Source organism: Crotalus tigris, unplaced genomic scaffold (assembly GCF_016545835.1).
Source record: "Crotalus tigris isolate CLP2741 ecotype Arizona unplaced genomic scaffold, ASM1654583v1 scf7180000020000.429882, whole genome shotgun sequence".
Taxonomy (NCBI): Eukaryota; Metazoa; Chordata; class Lepidosauria; order Squamata; family Viperidae; genus Crotalus; species Crotalus tigris.
This window is the reverse complement of record NW_024097814.1, coordinates 177,432-197,025: the sequence shown is the minus strand read 5'-3', so window position 1 is coordinate 197,025 and position 19,594 is coordinate 177,432. Positions and strand designations below refer to the sequence as shown.

The 19,594-nt window shown below is 40.5% G+C and overlaps 1 protein-coding gene across 1 annotated transcript in view; it reads right to left on the bottom strand.

Annotated features, from left to right (window-relative positions):
- Positions 1–19,594, bottom strand: part of LOC120318035 (dedicator of cytokinesis protein 4) — a 335,809-nt gene that overhangs the window by 230,354 nt on the left and 85,861 nt on the right. The window contains exons 9-12 of the mRNA XM_039365226.1: positions 13,670–13,751; positions 12,633–12,693; positions 10,671–10,803; positions 8,625–8,713 (exon numbers count right to left, since the gene is read on the bottom strand). Coding sequence (XP_039221160.1) covers positions 8,625–8,713; positions 10,671–10,803; positions 12,633–12,693; positions 13,670–13,751 — 365 coding nt within the window. The remainder of the gene's footprint in view (positions 1–8,624; positions 8,714–10,670; positions 10,804–12,632; positions 12,694–13,669; positions 13,752–19,594) is intronic.

Sequence of the window (19,594 nt, the reverse complement as noted above, 5' to 3'; positions counted from 1 at the left end):
GTTTCCAAGGAACAGGTCTTAAAGCAGACTCAGAAACCAGCTTCAATGGGCTACAATGGAACACACGGTGGACTTTTCCTAACAGCAATACCTTTATATTACTGACAGTGGTAGGTTTGAGGGACCCTGTCCCCAGTCTTAATTTCCACATTCTCTTCTCCCATCAGATGTTTGTACACCATTTATCAAGCCACACCAGTCCCAAAATTATGGCCTCAGTCATCCTCAGGACCACCACAAAATGGATGATTTCCCAATGCCAACCCATTTCCAAACACACCGATTCTGTTAGGTGCATAGCAGGTGTACCTCTGATAAGGTATCCATTGGCTTGCTCAAACCTCATGGGTAGGAGCAGTAGCTTGGCTCAAATTCTCAACTTGAGCACTGTGGGCAGGTTAATTAAGAACCGAGTGCATACCGAGTCTATTAAGATGTTCAAGTTCATATGAGGCCCTGTTTTGGGTATTATTAGCTTGGTGGGAATGGCAAAGGAAGGAATGGGTTCACTAACCATTGGATCTTCCTCGCCTTCCTCGTCACTGTTATAGGGCGCTGGCAACTGTAATGGCTCTGGCCGGGCTCTTGTCTCAGGCTCAGCAGGAGGGGAGTTTCCAACAGCTGGGTCCTGCCATGCCCAGTTTGTCTTCTCTCTTCTTCCTCTGGGGGCTTTTCATGGCTTAGCAGTGGCAGCTAGTGTGCTTCTGGCGGGGAGCTGGGTGCTGGGTACTCCACAGCATGGTGACCCATTTGGCCCCATCAGTAGCATTTGATTGGAGCTCTGACTGGTGGTTGGGGGACACTGGTGGTCATGGTGGCTTAGGAACATCGGCCAAAAAGGCACTTTTCCTGGGCGCTCGGCGGCTTAAGTTCAGCTGTGCCTGGCTTTCTGGGGCAATCCAATTCGATGTCCAGCATCACTGCCATGCTGTACCACTCACACAATTGGCTGGGAAAGCCCCGATAGAAACAGGCTTGGAGTAAATTGCGATCCTGCTTGAAGTAATCGATTAACAATCATTCCGGCCAAAGCCCCAGCTGATCAGCAACTCTTCTGAATTCACAAATATATTCCTTAGCAGGGCAGCCACTTTGCTTCAGACGATGGATCTTCTTCTCAGCCACCAGGGTCTGGGATTCGTCTTCAAAACTGTCATGTGTAAGAAACTTTATGAACTGGAATAGCCATAGCAACAAACCAGCCAATGAGAACTGTTTTTGATTAAGACGCAGTATTGGCTGTGTGAGACATGTAATCTAGCCTAGGTCTGGGTGTGTCTTAGTCTTCTCTGTGTTGTCTTTTTCTGATCTCCAAGTTAAGAGTTGTTGATGTTCCCCAGAGCTGAATGAAACTGTATCATGTTTATATATATTTTATAGATAAAAGGTTTTTTAAACTATGCCTCCTACTCATTTTGAATGTGTGCTTATTTTGGGGGCTTATTTTTGCTCTGGAAACTGTAAAACTCTAACAAAAATTGCAGTTGCTCCATTAATAGGTTAGCATCCTGCAGTTCAGGAGTCCCTTCATCATGGAGGTTTGTCAAGGTAATGATTTAGAAGCTAACCAGCTGATGTAATGTAAGATGTATGATGTAATGTTGGGAATGACTCAGCAGGGTCTATGTCTCTTTAAGAGCAAGCACGGTCTGTATCTCTTTAAGAGTTTGTATAAAAGGGAAGGCTCCGCAGATGTGTGCTCTCTCTTTCATTTTCTGCTGTAACTATTGTGTGTTGGAGACTGCTGTATTAACATGCGTATGTATATTGTTCCTGGTGTATGATATTGTAGATAGTGTAAGATAAATCACCATTTAATATAGACCACTATTTACTGTGTTTACTCCTGGGTTATCTCAGAGCAATAAGACTGTACATGCTCTGACAGGTTATGGGCCCAGAATGAGGAGAAACCCAGTGAGAGCTTGACCCAGAGCCAGAGGAGTTAAGGCTTGTGGTTTGTGGTGGTAGTAGGCAACATGGATTCCATCAGTGTAATGGGAGGAGATTTCATAGTATCTCATCTGAATGAGACCAACTACCTCTCCTGGAGTCTGAAAATGGAGATGTACCTGCAAAGGGAGAAGCTGTGGATGATAGTTGCTGATCCACCTGCAGCCCTGGATGATGGGGATCGGAGAAAGAATGAGAAAGCATTGGTCAGCATAATCCTGAGTTTGGAAGATAGCCGTTGACAAACATGAGGGGTCTCCAGTCTGCTAAAGAGTGCTGGGAAGCTTTGCACAGTGTGTACTTGAGACAGACTGTGAGCAGCAAAGTAATGCTGACAAGAAAGCTGTATAAGGCCCAGTTGAAACTGGGAGAGAGCATGTCTACTCATTTGCAGTCCATGAGAAAGACATCCCTAGAGTTAGAAGAAAGAGGAATGACTTTTACTGAGGTCCATAAGGTGTATGTGGTGCTCAGTTCATTGGACAATTCATGGGACGTCCTAGTGACCAGTTTAGAGTTCATGCAGGAGAAGGACTTAACCATGAGTTATTTGACTGGCCGGTTGCTGGAGGAGGAACAAAAGTGGCTGGAAAGACAGCAGAGACGGGATGACAATGCACAGACCAGGCCTACAACTGCAATGTACAAAGATGCCAGCAGGGCAGCCGAGAACATTTGCATGGTGAAATGCTGATTCACATGTGGTTCTACAGAGCATCTCCAGAGACACTGCCCTGAGAGGAGAAACAGAGGAGCAGCGAAACAGGGTCATAGAGCTACACAACCAACATTTTCCCTGGGAGCAATTTTAACTGAAAAAAACACTTGGTTGTTGGACAGTGGGGTGACTCAGCATATTGCAAGTGACCCACAAATGTTTTCAAACCTAAGACTAGCTAAACTAACATTTGTTAGCTTGGCAAATGGACAACAGTCTGCTGTTAAAGGGAAGGTAAAGTTTATGTACCTGGTATTGGAGAAACATTGGATAATGTATTATATGTAACAGAGTTAGACCATAATTTACTCAGTATTTCGAGCTTGGATAATATGGGGTATGAAGTACTGTTTGTAAAGGGTCAATACACCATCAGGAAAGATAGAAGGATTTGTGCACAAGGTGTTAAGATGGATAATTTATACGTGTTAGGAAAGAAGCAGGATGGTTGTGCACAAACACAAACACTCCTACGCATGATAACTGCATACATTTATTATATAGGAGGTTAGGTCATGCAAGTTTTAGAGTGCTGCAAAGAATGCCAGACCTAGCTGAGGGACTCAACATTAAGCAATGCAACACATACTTAGATTGCGCTATTTGTAAGGAGTCAAAGTCCAGAGTGTATCCTGTAAGTAAGAAAAGCTCAAGGCAAACAGAGTTTTGCAGTTAGTGCACCCTAATTTAATTGGTCCAATGGTGCCCTCTCTAGGCGGACCTAGGTGCATATTAGTCTTATTAGATGACTACACCAGATATGGGTGTGGTTATTTATTAAAGAGTAAAAAAGAAGTTCTTCAACAGTTCAGGCAATGGGTGAACTTTGTAGAGTGAAGATATGGCCATAAAGTATGCCAGCTGCAAACAGACAGGGGAACAGAGTTCATGTCTGACAATTTCCAAAAGTGGCTGAAGAACTTAAGCATAAGTCATAAGACGTACAAATCTATACTCGCCAGCAGAAAATGGTGTGGCTGAACGGAGGAATGGCGTATTGCAAAATATGAAAGACTCACTGCTGGCAGATGCAGGAATGAGTAAAACATATTGGGGGAAGTCATGAAAACAGCCAACTATCTAATAAATAGGGTATGGAGTGTTGCTATAAATGAAACTCCATATTTCCTGTTAATGGAAGGAAACCTTCATTGGCTCACTTAAGGACTTTTGGCAGTTATGCCTGGGTGCATATTCCCAAAAGCACCAGAAGAAAAGGACAGAAAAAGGCCAGGAAACTTAGGTTTGTTGAATATGAGCCAGGTTCCAAAGGATATATATTCACAGATAGAACAAAGAAGGTTGTGATTTCAAGGTCTGCTAGTTTTGCAGAACAAAACAATTGGGACAGAGTGCATGCTAACAACGAGGTGTTCATGCCAACATGTAGTGCTAGTTCTCAGGAAAGAGAGACTACACAAAGCCCAATGAAGGAAGAACAGAATAGCAAGTCAGAAATAGAACTGTGGAAGAGGATAGACCTGAGATAAAGAGAGAAGTAACAGAAACACAGCAACAGATGATACCGAGGAGGTCTGAATGTAGCAAGGCATACCTCCTGATCGATTCTCAGCAAGTGGGATTACAGTGTATAGTGTAAGGTATGAACCCTGTAATTACCAAGAGATGTTATCATTACCTAAAATGGAACTGGATACATGACAGAAGGCAAGGAAAGGAGTACCTTGGAATACAAACAATTATTGGAAGAACATGGATTCAGTAATGTGCAGATTAAAATAACAGGAAATCTTCTAGATGTAATTTTGTGCTCTAAGAAACTATCTTCCCAGTACACTAAATAGTACGGAATTTATTATTTCAGTTTTCCAGAATACTGCGTTTCTATTTCTGATTTTGGTGTCTGAATTGTTACAGTAGTGAAGACTATGTAAAAGCCTTTTGGATTAACAGCTGTTTAGCTTTAAATGGGAGGAATGTCAAGGTAATGATTTAGAAGCTATCCAGCTGATGTAAGATGTATGATGTAATGTTGGGAATGACTCAGCAAGGTCTATGTTCCTTTAAGAGCAAGTAAGGTCTGTATCTCTTTAAGAGCTTTCTATAAAAGGGAAGGCTTTGCAGATGTGTGCTCTCTTTTGTTTTCCTGCTGTAACTGCTGTATATTGAAGATTGCTGTATTAACATGTGTATGTATATTGTTCCTGGTGTATGATATTGTAGATAGTGTAAGATAAACCACCATTTAATATAGACCACTGTTTACTGTGTTTCCTCTTGGGTTATTTCAGCGCAATAAGACTGTGCATGTTCTGACAAGGTTGGTCATCCACTTGGCCATTTCCCCCTCCAAATTGGCCACCACAGTATTCACCATCATGGCATCATCCAGGTAGGCATAAGCGTAGCGATCAAGATGAGCACACAACTGATTTAGGAAGATGAGCTTCTCAAGGTCTCCATCAAAGGTGGGCTTGATGGGAAGTGGCTCAAACCTTGGTGGGGCCGTCTGCACCTGCTGCTGTGCTGTTTGTTGGTCCTGGGGATGTGGCCGAATCACTCTCCAGATTTCCCTTGGCCAGGCTGCCTGACTGGCAGCCTGAGACTGCAGCAACGGCTTGGCTGGGATACAGGACTTGACATCACAGCTGGCTGGAGAATAGGTGAGGTGGCACGGGCTCCTGCAGTCAGGCTGCGACTCCGGCAAGGGGGGGAAGAGATGGGTAGCCCTTGGCATTCCCTCCACATAGCGCAGCCATCCTGGGTAATGGGAACTGTCTCTTTTACCTCCAATCTGCCAAACTTCTCCTTTAGTTGCTTGAGCGAGGGGTTGTGTACTGTGGACTGGAATTTCCAATTGATCCCTTTCCCTGCAGGTATGCCGCAGACAAAAATCCCCGGGACGGCAACAACAGGAGTTCTTCAGCAGTTGCAGGAGTGTTCCTGTGCTGAGGGGCAGCCTCAGCCTGATAGAGGTCTGCCAGGATTGTAGTTCCCTCCTGCAGTACCAGTTTCCCAAGTTGGATCAACCTGAACTTTGGCCGAGCCCCTGCCAGTGACGCCTCCTCAGTGGCTGGAGCAGCTGCTTGCACTCCAACAGCCAGAGTTCCGCTGTGGCCAGAAATGGCTACATTCTTTTCCTCTATATTCAAATCTTCGCTGAGTCTTCACCACTCTCCCAAAAGATGGGTAGGTGGTCGGGGCCCAGCACCCCCCAAAAATGAAAGTTTTAGGAGACTTGGCTCTGACAAATAAAACAGAATTTCTCAAAGAACATGCTCATTGGTTACAATGTATTGGCATGGTCAAAAGTGAAACCAAGTCTGAATATCCCAATTTACAAAGCATAAAGTTCCCACCCCAAAACTATATAAGTGATTATGTTCCCCAATAAATGCAATTGGTGGGCTTTCTTATACAACACCCAGATCCTGGTCACAGGAGCAACAGATGACTTTGTTTCCCATGGGACAGCTGATTGTTTTGACTAGCAAAGCACCTGGGCAAGCCCCCTCCCTCTGTGCCATTTGGCAACCTCAAATGAGGGGAATAAATGACTGCAGCCAGACTCATTTGCACAGTTGACATTCATCTGGTAGTGGTTCTATCTATCCCACATTGTTCTATCTTAACAAGAGATAAGGGGTGATCTACTTTATCAAATGCCTTAATGAAATCTAATACTATATCCATAACATTTCTTTGGTTTACTAATTTGACAAAGAAGAAAATAAAATTTGCTTGGCATGACTTGTTCTTAACAAATCCATGCTCATCCTTAATATTATATTAATAGGAGCTTATCTCCTAACATATATTGGTTGCGTTTATGCATCTTTATATGCCATAGGGCGACCATTTGGCTCATGAACTCATCCTGTCTTTTATTTTTTCACCATGGGCACAAGAGACTTTTAAGCAGTTTTATGTTTTAACTAATTGTGGTTAGCTATAATACCCCAAACCAGAGGTTAATTTCAAACATAGGTTTAGGGCAAATTGTTTATACATAAGTGACAAATGGAGATAAATTCAAACCAGCAAAACTTTACAAATTATTTCCATCTATCAGTTAAGGAAATGTGTTTATTTGAATAAACCATAGTTTATAACTAAATCTAACCATTGGCTGAGAATAATAAGACTTTGGGAGCTTCTTTCCTTGAGAATTGGTATTCAAAGTCATATAACAGTAACCACACAAGCAACTGCATTTTGTGAGTAGGATAGAACCCTCTTTTTCAACCTTTTAAAACTTATAAAATACTACTTAATATTTTCTAAACAGATCTATGGATATATATACTCAGAATATTTGAATTTCAAAATACTTTTTTCCCCACTGTCAAACTCTGATTAAAATTAAGTGAGTAATTTTTACTGAGCAAAAAAAAAATCTTATTAAAATTTTGTCTTGGCCTTTGATTTACTGGGATTATTTTAAGTTATATTAATGCTGAATCACAAGAGCCCATCTTAATTTTTTGCTTTTTTTTAGATAGCAATCTACATTGACATTCTCATGAACAGTTGCTGTTTGCTAATATTTACCAAGGCACAAACAGACTTATCAACATTATAATATACAATTTGTTATAGATGTTTTATGCTTTAATTCAGAAGATTCTTAAAAAGAACATAAAGCTGAAACCAGAAGCTTTTATTTTAGAACTACTGGAGAAGGAATTTCAAATAATTTTGGAACTTCATTATATGTATGTTGAAAGCAGGAAAAATTTTATTAATACAAAAATGGAAAAATACGTCAACTCCCACAGTGGCAGAATACCGTATATTCCGGCGTATAAGGCGACTGGGCGTATAAGACGACCCCCAACTTTTGAGAAGATTTTCAGGCTTTAGAAAGTCATCTTATATGCCAGAAAATACAGTACAATATTGAATTTCTGTTTATAGATGAGCACAATAGGAGCTCCTTTGCTGCTAGAAAGCTTTGTCCTGTCAGTGCTTATTTCTGTAAAAAAAATAGGGCTGGCCACTAGGGGGCAGATTGGTTTTAAATTCAGAGAACAGCTACCCATATATTCCTGTGTATAAGACGACCCCTGACTTTTGAGAAGATTTTCAGGCTCTAGAAAGTCGTCTTATACACTGGAAAATACGGTAAGTGGAAAAAGTGACAGAGCTAGCAGAGTTGACAAAATTAACTGTTTTAATCAAAGAAATGAATATATCTAGTTTTGTTTCTACTTGGAAACTGCTTCTAGACTTTGTGCTTGAAATAGGAAAAAAAGAAATTCTGACTGGGTTTAGCTGATTAGATTAGTTTAGAAATTAGTTTACTAAGTATGTAAAAATAACAAATTGAGGTTGCAATGTTATTTTGTATTTTATTGTACTGAAAAAAGTTGGAAATCAATGCTTTCTTTCCACCTTTATTCCACATCCCTCTTCTTTTCTTCCCTTATTTCCCTATTTTTATTTTCTTTTGTATTTTATATTACAACAATCTTCAATAAAAAATATTACCAAAAAATCTAATAAAAGTCAAGCAAAACACTCTAAAATGTATCATTTTTCCAAACTATGACATGGGAAAAAGACTGTGAGAGAGTTTTAGAAAATGTCTAAAGAAAACCAAATGTTTTAAAAAGAACAAAGTTATAAATTTCTCATGTTTTTAAATCAGGATCAAAGATTCCCTACCCCAGTGGTTCTCAACCTTTCTAATGCCGCGACCCCATAATACAGTTCCCCATGTTGTGGTGACCCCCAACCACTTATACATCACCGGGTGCCAGGGGCGTGGCCAAAGAAAAGGGGGAAAAAATGGCTGACAGCCTTGTTTGGCGACCCCCGTGAAATAGTCGTTCGACCCCAAATGGGGTCCCGACCCAAAGGTTGAGAACCACTGCCCTACCCTATCATAAATGTTCCCTAAACAGCTTCCAAGCTGAACAGGAACCATATGTTTTGTAACACATGCAAAGCAAAGTGCTGTCTGCCAAACAAAACCAGAAAATATATTTACCAGCATTGGATCCTGTGAGGTTATAGCGTGCATTTAGTTTTTTTATGATGCTTTCATGAATCTGAAACCAGTCACTCTCTGTGTTACACCTGTAAAAGAAGTAACATTGTAAAAGCTACAGAGAACAAACTTTTCCCATTGCCAGTTCAGAGGATTTCTCACCAAATAAGAAATACATGCAAGCATTGTTTCTACCTGTAATATGTGAATATACACTGGCACCTGAAGTTTCATGAGAATGAATTTAAGACATGCTGCTCAGAGGTTAATGCTGTATCAACTGGAAAAGTAAAAATGTGAATGATCCAGTCAGCTCCAGATTTAAGGATACCCTGAGCAAACCTGCCCTCTGCAGTAGTTATTTAAATAGTTACTTTCAGCAATAACTTTAATTCATTCATCTATCATCATTTTACTGGATTTATCAGCTGAGACAGCAGCACAAGTTCTATCGTCTGTTTATATAATAATATAAATATGTATCATGCATGCAATGTTAAACCTTGAGACAGTATTGTTTCATAACATTGTGTGCAATTCTAATTGGTAAATGAGTTACTGCTGCTATTAGGCAAGTTTGCACATGAGAGCTCAGTCCTATATCAACTGTTACTGCCAGTGGGATATGAACTTAGATTAAGTGAATCTATCAGTAAGTCTGAGATGTTTTAATTTGGATTTTTGCAATGATCAGAAGGTCGGACTATGCCGCTTGACATGGTCCCTTCCAACTTCATGATTCTAGATCCTATTCTCTGCTTTAAAGAAAAGCTTAAAATATATTCTCAATAGAAAACACAGTTGGCAAATAAAACTTGTCCACTGGTGATACATTTAGCAGGGAACACTTCCAATTGAATTTTAACAAAAGTAAAAAGAATCCATTACACTACTAGCCCATTACATTGTTGTAAAGTCTTCTCAAATCCATTGCTTCCTACAGCTTTAAGTCAGGATCCTGAGGACCACAGCTGGAGAAAAGTTGCCCTTGAGACACATAATGATTTATAATCCAAATACTAACTTTAAAAATAACAAACATTTCCAGAACTTGGCTAACAAATAAAAGTCACAGAATAAGATCTCAATTTTTCCCTCATTTAGGCTATCCCAAAACACAAACCTTCATATTACTACAATTTTTACCTCAAAAACCATTTTGAAAAAGATAAACTACCTGGAAGAGATTCATGTTGAATGCAAGGATGAAGATGTCTATTGTGTTTTATGTACTTTTTAAATAAATTTTAATATAGTCATATGATTAATTAATACAGTTTATTGTATTGTAGCAAATTTGCAAAGAATGGCCTAGAACAGGGGTGTCAAAATCAATTTCATTGAGGGCCGCATCAGCATTGTGGTTGCCCTTGGGGGTGTGTGGTCAGGATGGGTGTGGCCTACTGGGTGGGTGCAGCTGGGCTGGGAGTGGTCTACCAGGTAGGCGTGGCCAGCTCGACATCACTCACTTCAGGGGGCGGTCCCGTTGAAAGGGATGCCTCATGGCTGTGAGGCTGGAAGTGCTGGTGGGGTGGTGGTGCTGATCTACAACCTGGTTGCATCCATCAAAGCCAGAATGCACTCAGCCTAAGATCCACTGGAACCAGCAAGGAGCTACTGCCTCTGTTCTGCCCCCCGGGTGTGTGTACAGGAGACAGCGTTCTGGATGAAGTCAGCCTGCAGGACAAGACAGCCAGCAGGGATGGTGGACTCCACTTGCACGCACAACAGGGGGCAGGGCCCCAGCCGATGGCTGATCAGAAGGGCAGATGGGTTCCTAGGATTCTGATGTGCTGCAGCAAGAATCTTACAAGACTGCATATGCTAGATGAGTTGCTCATATGCAAAAAAAATAGGCCACAATTTTTTAATTTATTATACAATGGAGTATGAATTTATATATATATATAGTTTAAGATAAAAATCTACTCATTCATTTCATTTATCTACAGAACTTGAAAAGAAAAATAATCTACAGATTATATTTCACTGATAAAATGTGATCCAAATTTTGTTGTAATATATTACAAATATATGTATTCTTACATATATACTTTTAAAATAAGGTCATCTTTTGTATCATCAGCCATTAGATCTGCCATACTGAGAACCGCACAACCAAAAGGTCGCCGATACTGTATATTGCAAGTATTTTTCTTTTCACCTGCTCCCATTCGGCCTGTCAAAAAAAATATATTGTGAAAGAAAAAAACCAAGGGACATTAAAGAAATACATATCTTCTACCATCCACAGTTAATTTAATAATTTTATTGGATGCTAACTGTGCCAATGTTGAAGAACATCTTCAATCTGTCTCCTTCTGAATTGACCTAATAGTATGAAAAATAGAGAAAATGCCTACATTAAACTATGTGAGCCAGCATTCTAAATTTGACTTTTCTTAGAAGCATCCACAGTTCCCTATAAGCCTTCTATTGACATCAAAGAGGAACCAACATTAAATTTCTTAAGCTCCAGCTGTATACATTCACTAAATCTTTTCTCAGGAAAAGAGGTTGACAATTTTCATATAGGAATCCAATAATTCAGGTTTCTCATATTTCTCTCAGCAAAATCTAGAAAGATAAAAATCATGATACCAAAATCATTACCTTATATATTCCTTCCAATGTTAGGTTAGGTATGTGGCCCTAATAGGTGTTTGTCTGATTAAGCAAGTCTGAGATTTTGTAATTATTAAAGTGAACTGTTTGAAATTCGTGGAGTTATCCATGGTGTGTATTCATTTCTTACTATGTTACAGATCTTATAGTTTTAATTTAGCTATCTAGTACTGTATCTTCACTTACAATAATTTATTTCTCTGGTGGGGCATCTAAAGTCCAATCTAAATTAGTACCTGTTCCTAATACAGGTAGTCCTTGACTTACAACAGTTCATTTAGTGACCATTCAAAGTTACCTCACTGAAAAAAGGGACTTATGACCATTTTTCACACTTATGACCGTTGTAGCATCCCCATGGTCACATAATCAAAATTTGGATGCTTAGAAACAAGCATGTATTTGTGATGGTTGCAGTGTCCCAGGATCATGTAATCATCTTAACTGTAAGTTGAGGACTACCTGTACTTGCCAAAAATATAAGATATGCAAGATAATAAAAATAAGAGGTAAAGAACAAAGAAGGGAAAATCATGCCAACAAAAGATACTAAGGATAATCAACAAGAATTTAAGTAAAATGAAAGGATTTTATTAGTTATCTCTTGTTGAAGACTATACGGAGAGATGATTATTTTCACTTATATGTTGTTAAAAACCACAATTCAATTTCATCTCTACTATTTTGACAAATTGTCAGTGCCTTGTGTGCTTATCCTCTCAATCTCTGTCTTAAATCCACATGAGCTATATATTTAAATTATGGAGCAACAAAAGGCACATTCTTATTAATAAATCACATGCTTAAATCACTGTTGTCACATTTTCTTTGTTTTAAAATAACTTGCACAAACCTGAATGTTTGCAGTAAAATGTAAAAAAGAACAACATCCCTAGGATCTAGTCTTGGCCTTGCAAGGCAGAAATCATAGGCAACTGAACAGATGCAGCTCAAATAGGAATTGAACTCAACAGAATACTAACTATTCCATTTACAGTTGATATTCCACATATACACATAGACAAACACACATAAAATTAGACACACAGATACACACAAACACACACACACACACACACACACACATATACATATACTTCCAGATAAATCTTCCAGAGTAGCTAGCTTAGCTGAGAATTTAATCTGCCTGTATGAACATTTCAAAGTTTTAAAAATAGTAATAATATGACAACAGTAATAATAACATGTCAATTCATGTGACTCTGCCCTACAGTTTGATAAAATAGAAAACTGTTTATATCTGCCTTAAAAAGGATATGAGACTGACAAGTAATACATTAATATAATATATGTAAATCCTTAACAATTGCTGTACGATTAGAAGTTTTCCTTCTTTGTCAGGAAAAAATAGTATATGCATACCAATGCGTATAATGTGCACAATAATGTAGATGTCTTTTCTAAGCTCACTGCTTCCCAAATTCTGTGAAGAATGAGAATAATCCAAAATTATCATATGATTTTTTTTACAGTTTATTGATATAAACAATTTTTAAAAATTAAGTGTTCTTCTGCCTAGCGTACTGAATAGCAGTCAAGAAAAAAAAAGGGTATTCAAATATATACTGCTCAAAAAAATAAAGGGAACACAAACGTATAGGATCCTATACGTTTGTGTTCCCTTTATTTTTTTGAGCAGTATATTTCATTAACACCACATTTGTACACGTATCTGTTCATAGTCCTGAGAAATATTTGTAAAAAAGTGATATAACCATCTCTTTTTGGGAGGTCTTCAAACCTCCAAATCTGCATTAAATTAAGATTTCAAATCAGAGAATTTGGAATGACTATTTGTAGGGTTCTAGCAGAAATAAATTTCACTGTGCAGTTATGGTTGCAGCCCTGAGCATCAAAAGCTTATTATCTATTTGTAGTTTTACTATAGTGCTGTCAGGAATGTCAGTCAGCTTTTTGAAACTAGATGGAGTCCTAGTTGATCAGATATGAATAATCATAATATGAATGATATTAAACCATAAATGTGATTCTATACATGAAAATAAATCCCATTCAGATTATTCTTAAAACTTAATTTAGAAACTGTTTCTCATAAAATCCTACTGAAATGTTAAACACCATATTTCATATTGAAAAAAAAGACTCCTTTAATTCTGAGCCAAAATACATCTCATAAGCAAATAGCAAAGCTATCTTTGTGCCTATCATATATTTAAATATAAAATTGCTCTATCTATTAGATACTAGGCCAAATGGACAATTTATTTTATTATTATCATGTTGCTTTGTTCTTATTATCATGTTACATTGTTCTTAGATATTAGTCTGAAGCATCACTATTGCATACACTCTGGTCATGTATTTGGATTATTGAGCAAGGAATAAAAAACCTCATTAAAATACAACAAATAAGGACAAATATATGTAAAGCAACTCACCACAAAAAGAGAGCAATATCTTTCTGGCTTCTCTGGACATTTTGGCAAACCATTCCGATTCAGTTTTAAAAAGAATCTCTCACTATAAAATAAACATTATAATTGGAACAGGTAAATTTATCTGTCACAGCAATGTGCAAAAAAAACCTCCCTATTCAGTATTTGGATAAATACTTTTTTGTCACTGTTTCCAAAAGAATATTTTCTAAAATTCTGGAACAAGGTTGCAAAACCAGCCATTTTTCTATTTATCAGAGTAACTTTGATACTTTTGCTACAAAAGCCAGCTCATTCTAGGTCAAAATGCAGAATTCCATAAGATTGAGATAATTGCTAAGAAACAAAGCCAGATGGGTCTTTAAAATAACTCATTGAATGAAGCACCAACTCCTTAATTATATTTTTAATGATTAAGAAGTTGCTGCTTCAGTCAATGAATTATTTTAAATTCATTTCACAACTAAAATGTTACTGAACTCACGAAATAATGTATCAGGACTTCAACAAAGGTTCATCCATTATCATATAGTAAGGTTACTGGTAGAAAAATAATACTTGCTTTTTTGTCCAAATCAGTAACAAATTATAGTTATATAGTAAGGAGGAGGATAAAATGTGTGATGAAAATTTTCTTGCCGGATAAAATGTCAAGAAGAGAAAAACGTTTAAAATAAGTACATTCTACTTCAGTATGAAGTTTGTTTTATATTTTATGAAAAAAGGAACAATTATAACAGACTGACTAGTCAGTCATCAACTTTTCTGTCAAGAATCAGAAACTTAAAATGCAATTTTAAGCTGCTATTAAAAGAAATACTAATGAAAAGAAACAATACTGACAGGGTTAAGTCCATAATTTGAGGAGTGAAGGAAGCTTCCATGTCTGTGCCTTCTAATCATCTTATTCCAAAATTCTGCCATAAATAAGAGGTTGCTCTATGCATTTTTTAAACTATAGCTTTCTCAGCTGTTTCTTCAGCTCTTTTCAAGGGCAAGTAATTTGTCACTCATATGTTCTTTTCCATTTGCAACAGTAAAAATAGCAGCCAAAACATCTATTCAAGTTTTTTTAAAAGGCAGAATAAAAGAGCTAATATTAACAGCTGCATCTTGTACATTTTCCCAACCTTCCATAAGGTTGAAAAGTCTTCAATGAAAATTTCATTCTTGTCATTTATATTCAGATGAAATGCTTTAATTAGTTCAAATTCCATATTAGAAATTCATAGGTCTGAAATATTCTGTTTTCTACACAGGTTCTAATGTTTGGTGCCAAAATTCAGAGTCTCATGCGAAGTCATAGTTTGCAGGGAAGGTAAGTGATTTTCATGTTGACAAGGACAGATGAAAAATATTATTTGCTAAAGTATTGTGCAAGAGTTAAATTGTTCCAAAAAATGACAAATCCAGGGCAGTTAGGTAGACCAGACAGATGAATTCTTTACTGCGAAAAAATGTGGGGGGTGGGAAATTCTAGATTTAATAGGATCCTGTCTCTACATCTGCTACAGAAACACATTATGTCTACAGGCAAGAGAACCCACTAGTATCATACAAGACCATGGCCCTTCTGTCATGAGTCTTGCTATCACTAGATCTTAAGGCAGACATGTCAAACAAAAGGCCCGCGGGCTGGATGTGGCCTGCTATATGGTTCCGTCTAGCCTGGGGACTTGCTCTGGAAAGAGCGAAGGACTGGACCGCTGCACCTCAGCCTGGCCCAGGCCAACCGGGCACTGATCTACAGCTTGGTTGCGTCCATCAAAGCCAGAACGTGCTCAGCATTAAATCCACGGGGCAGCCCTGCCCTGGCCTTTGGGTGCGCACAAAAGCAGAGTCCTGCATCCCTGTCTTGTCCCACAGGCTGATTTCACCCAGGATGCCAGTGCTGGCCGTCTCCTGTGTGCACACCCGTGGGGTGGGGCAGAGGTGCCAAGGCAGCTCCTTGCTGGTTCCAGTGGATTTTAGGCTGAGCGTATTCTTGCTTTGATGGATGCAACCAGGTTGTAGATCAGCACCAACCCCACCACCAGCACCTCCAGCCTCACAGCCACAAAACATCCCTTTCAGCACCACAGAACCCCACACACACCTGGGATAGCAAGATTGGCAGCAACATAGCAGCGGTGGCAATCTCTCACCCTCCCATCACCCCTTCCTGAGCGTAAAGGAAGGAAAGAGATGAGAAGGAAGTAAGTAAGTATAGCAGAGAGAGGAATTGGAGGACGATCGGCGCTGGCTGGGAGACTTTGCCAGAGCTCTGCAGATTCGGCAGAGAGGTCGGGAGCTCCGGCAGTCTCTGCAGTGGTTGGCAGCAGGGCAGGGCTTTTGGGGAGAGATTTTTTAAAGGGGAAGAGGAGATTGACTGGGGAAGATTTTGTTTTCTCTTTTCCGGAGAGACAAGCCAAAAGGAGAGAAAGCGAGGTAGGAAGTTGGTGAAAAGGCTTTTTATTCTCTCTCCAGAGAATAAACTTCCTACCTTGCTCTCCCTCCTTTTGGCTTGTCTCCTCGGAAAAGAGAAAATAGAATCTTCTCCAGTCAATCTCCTCTTCCCCTTCCCCAGTTCATGCTCATGGAGCCTTGTCCAGAGTGTTTTGTGGTCTCCCCAATATAATTGCATGAACAGTCATTGCAATTGATTTAGTAGATCACCGATGACATGTTGCCTTCAGCTAGGGGTTCTTTAGGGCGCATTATTCATGTGCGCAGGGTCTGAATAGGTTTATGTGCCACTTTAATGTTGTGAGTTGAAAGTATTTGTGCAGCTGCCTCTGAGATGCCGTGGACATAGGGGAGTGTTGCCCAGGTAGTAGTAATTACTCTGTCATCCATAGATCATGATGCTTGTTGTCAGATGAAGTCTGCAGAGTACCCATTTTGTATACACACCTGGTAAAGGTATGCTCGTTCTTTAGATTCACAAAACAAGTGTCCCATTATGACCCATTGTATCACTCAGGGGCACCCCAACCTTCGGGTTGGCAAAGTAGCTGAGTACACAGTTTCAGCACCTGATTGAAGGTACCTCTACCACTGTAAAATCTGCAGAAAACTTTCTAAAAAGGTTACGCATGCTAACGATAGAGGATGATGAGATCATGGTATCTTTTGATGTCGTATCTTTGTTTACCTCCATTCCCCAAGAACTGGTGGTGTTGGCCATGAGAGAGTTGTTGCAGGATGAGGAGCCACAGTTTCTGGGTTCACCCAATACAGAGGATTACATACAATTGTTGAACTTTTGCCTGAGAACTTATTTTACGTTCAATGGCTTCATACATGAACAGATAAAAGGCACACCTATGGGGTCACCTATCTCTGGAATAATCACTGAAGTGGTTTTGCAGATATTAGAACTTATGGCAATGAATGACTATAAGCCCAAATTTTGGGCCAGTTATGTCGACGACATGTTTGTTGTCATTAAGTGCCGTGATATAACTGGATTCATGAAGAAGCTTAATTCCATCTATCCTGATATCCAGTTCACGGTGGAGGGAGAAGATAATAACACCTTGCCCTTCCTTGACGTACGGATCCATCGTGAGCATAATGGCACTCTCACCACCGGGGTCTACCGTAAAACCACAAATACCGACAGAATTCTCCACAATGACAGCAATCACCCCACTGCCCACAAAATTAATTGTATCCAGACACTTTTTAATAGAATTAATACACACTGCAATACAGTAACAGAAAAATCTATAGAACGGGCAAACCTTTACCAGGTATGCATACAAAATGGGTACTCCATAGACTTCAGCTGATGTTGCCTCCGACAATGAGCATCATGATCTATGGATGACAGAGTAACTACTACTACCTGGGCAGCACTCCCCTATGTCCATGGCATCTCAGAGGCAGCTGCACGAATACTTTCAACTCATAACATTGAAGTAGCGCATAAACCTATCCAGACCCTGTGCACACAAGTAATGCGCCCTAAAGAACCCCTAGCCGAAGGCAATATGTCATCGGTGATCTACCAAATCAATTGCAATGACTGTTCATGCAATTATATTGGGGAGACCACAAAATACCTCCGGACAAGGCTCCATGAGCACAAACTGGCCATTAAACGCAACAAAAAATGATCCCAGGTGTGGGTCCACACAACTGAGCATAACCACACTTTCGATTTTGCAGGGGCCAAAGTTATTGCCCATGATACAACAAGGGCGGCCGCCTGCTAAAGGAAGCCTGGTTATCCAATCAATACTCCATCAACTGGCACATTGAATTACTGCCGGCTTATCGAGCATTGTGCCAACATGAATTATCATATAGGGAGCCAGAATGGATGAAACAATGATCACCTCCCTCCAGTGCAAACAGGAGAGCAAAGGAGCGCAACCGCTCACCAGCTGATACATTGGCGCAGTGGGAGACCACGAGGAAGCAGACTGGACTCACAGATTCCAGGAGAGGACATCAGACCAACAGGACCAACAATCTGGGCGTGACAGAGGAGCGACGAACCGAAACAACGGCATCACATGTCATCCAGGCATGAGAGTGAGGAGAACAGGCAAGCGGCGAAATCAGATGAGCATGCGCCACAAGATGAACGCTCCTGGTAGGCAGGGCAAGTGAGGAGAGGCAGAGCAGCAAAACTCAAACGGACATCAGCCAGCATGACAGAAACACAACTGATGCAGCTGATTGGGGGAGGGTGGGACCAAACAAACCCGTAACACATGCATTGTCTAAATTATTAGCTTCTCAGGGACTATAAAAACGAACTTCCCAATCCTGGTTTATACTTTGATAACGTCAGCAGTTGCTGACGAAAGCTAAGTTCTCCAGCATGATTGGATGGAGAACCCACGGATGGGTTGTCTTAATCTATCTGCTCCAATTGGACTAAGTCTGAAATTGGTAACGCCCCCTCTGTGCCAAGTGCACCCCAGTTTTAGACTTAGTCCTATTTGCTCTAAGACGCGTTTTGTCTTCGCTCCTGGAGCAGAAGACTGTTAGATTCCATTTAAATGTCTAGCTCAGGCTATTAGTATTGATTGTTTTTTATTGTTGAATTGAATCGATTATTAGCAAGGAAAAAGGATCAATTAGACCAGTCTGAAGCCTATTTAGGCTGACAGACCCGCACCCCCTCCCCCTGGGGGGGGAAGTTTCCCCTTGTTCGTTTCAATCAGTTAGGGACAGCAGTTCTAACCTTCAAAATCACTCGTTTTTTCCGGAGCTGCCTTGCGATCCTCCGACTGCCAGCTGATCGTCAGAGGCATTGCCGATCGCACTGAGGGCTCCGCAACGATTGTCGAGCCTCGCCAGGCCGGCAGGGAGCCTTCCCAGGTCCCTCGTTCACAGCCGACAGCAACAGGTGAGAAATTGGGCGCGACCCAATTTTCGGAGCTCAGTCGACCTAATTGCATGCCACCAGCTGCTTAGGAGCCCAGGCGATTCACCCGAACGAGGGCTCGTCGCAGCTTACAACCCGGGCCTCAAGGCCTCGTTCCAATGGCCGTTTGTTTTCTGGGCCTTTTTAAGGCGCCAAATTGGCGGCTGCCATTTTGAATTACCTCCGGCGGCCATTTTGGGAGTGGCGAAAGTCACGGGTGGCCATTTTGAGTGGGGCTGAAGCCTCGGTGGCCATTTTGTTTGTGGCTGAAGCCCTCGGCGGCCATTTTGAGTGGGGCTGAAGCCTCGGCGGCCATTTTGTTTGTGGCTGAAGCCCTCGACGGCCATTTTGAGTGAGGCTGAAGCCTCGGCGGCCATTTTGTTTGTGGCTGAAGCCCTCGGCGGCCATTTTGAGTGAGGCTGAAGCCTCGGCGGCCATTTTGTTTGTGGCTGAAGCCCTCGGCGGCCATTTTGAGTGAGGCTGAAGCCTCGGCGGCCATTTTGTTTGTGGCTGAGGCCTCAGCGCCCAATTCGAGTGGGGCTGAAGCCTCGGCGGCCATTTTAATT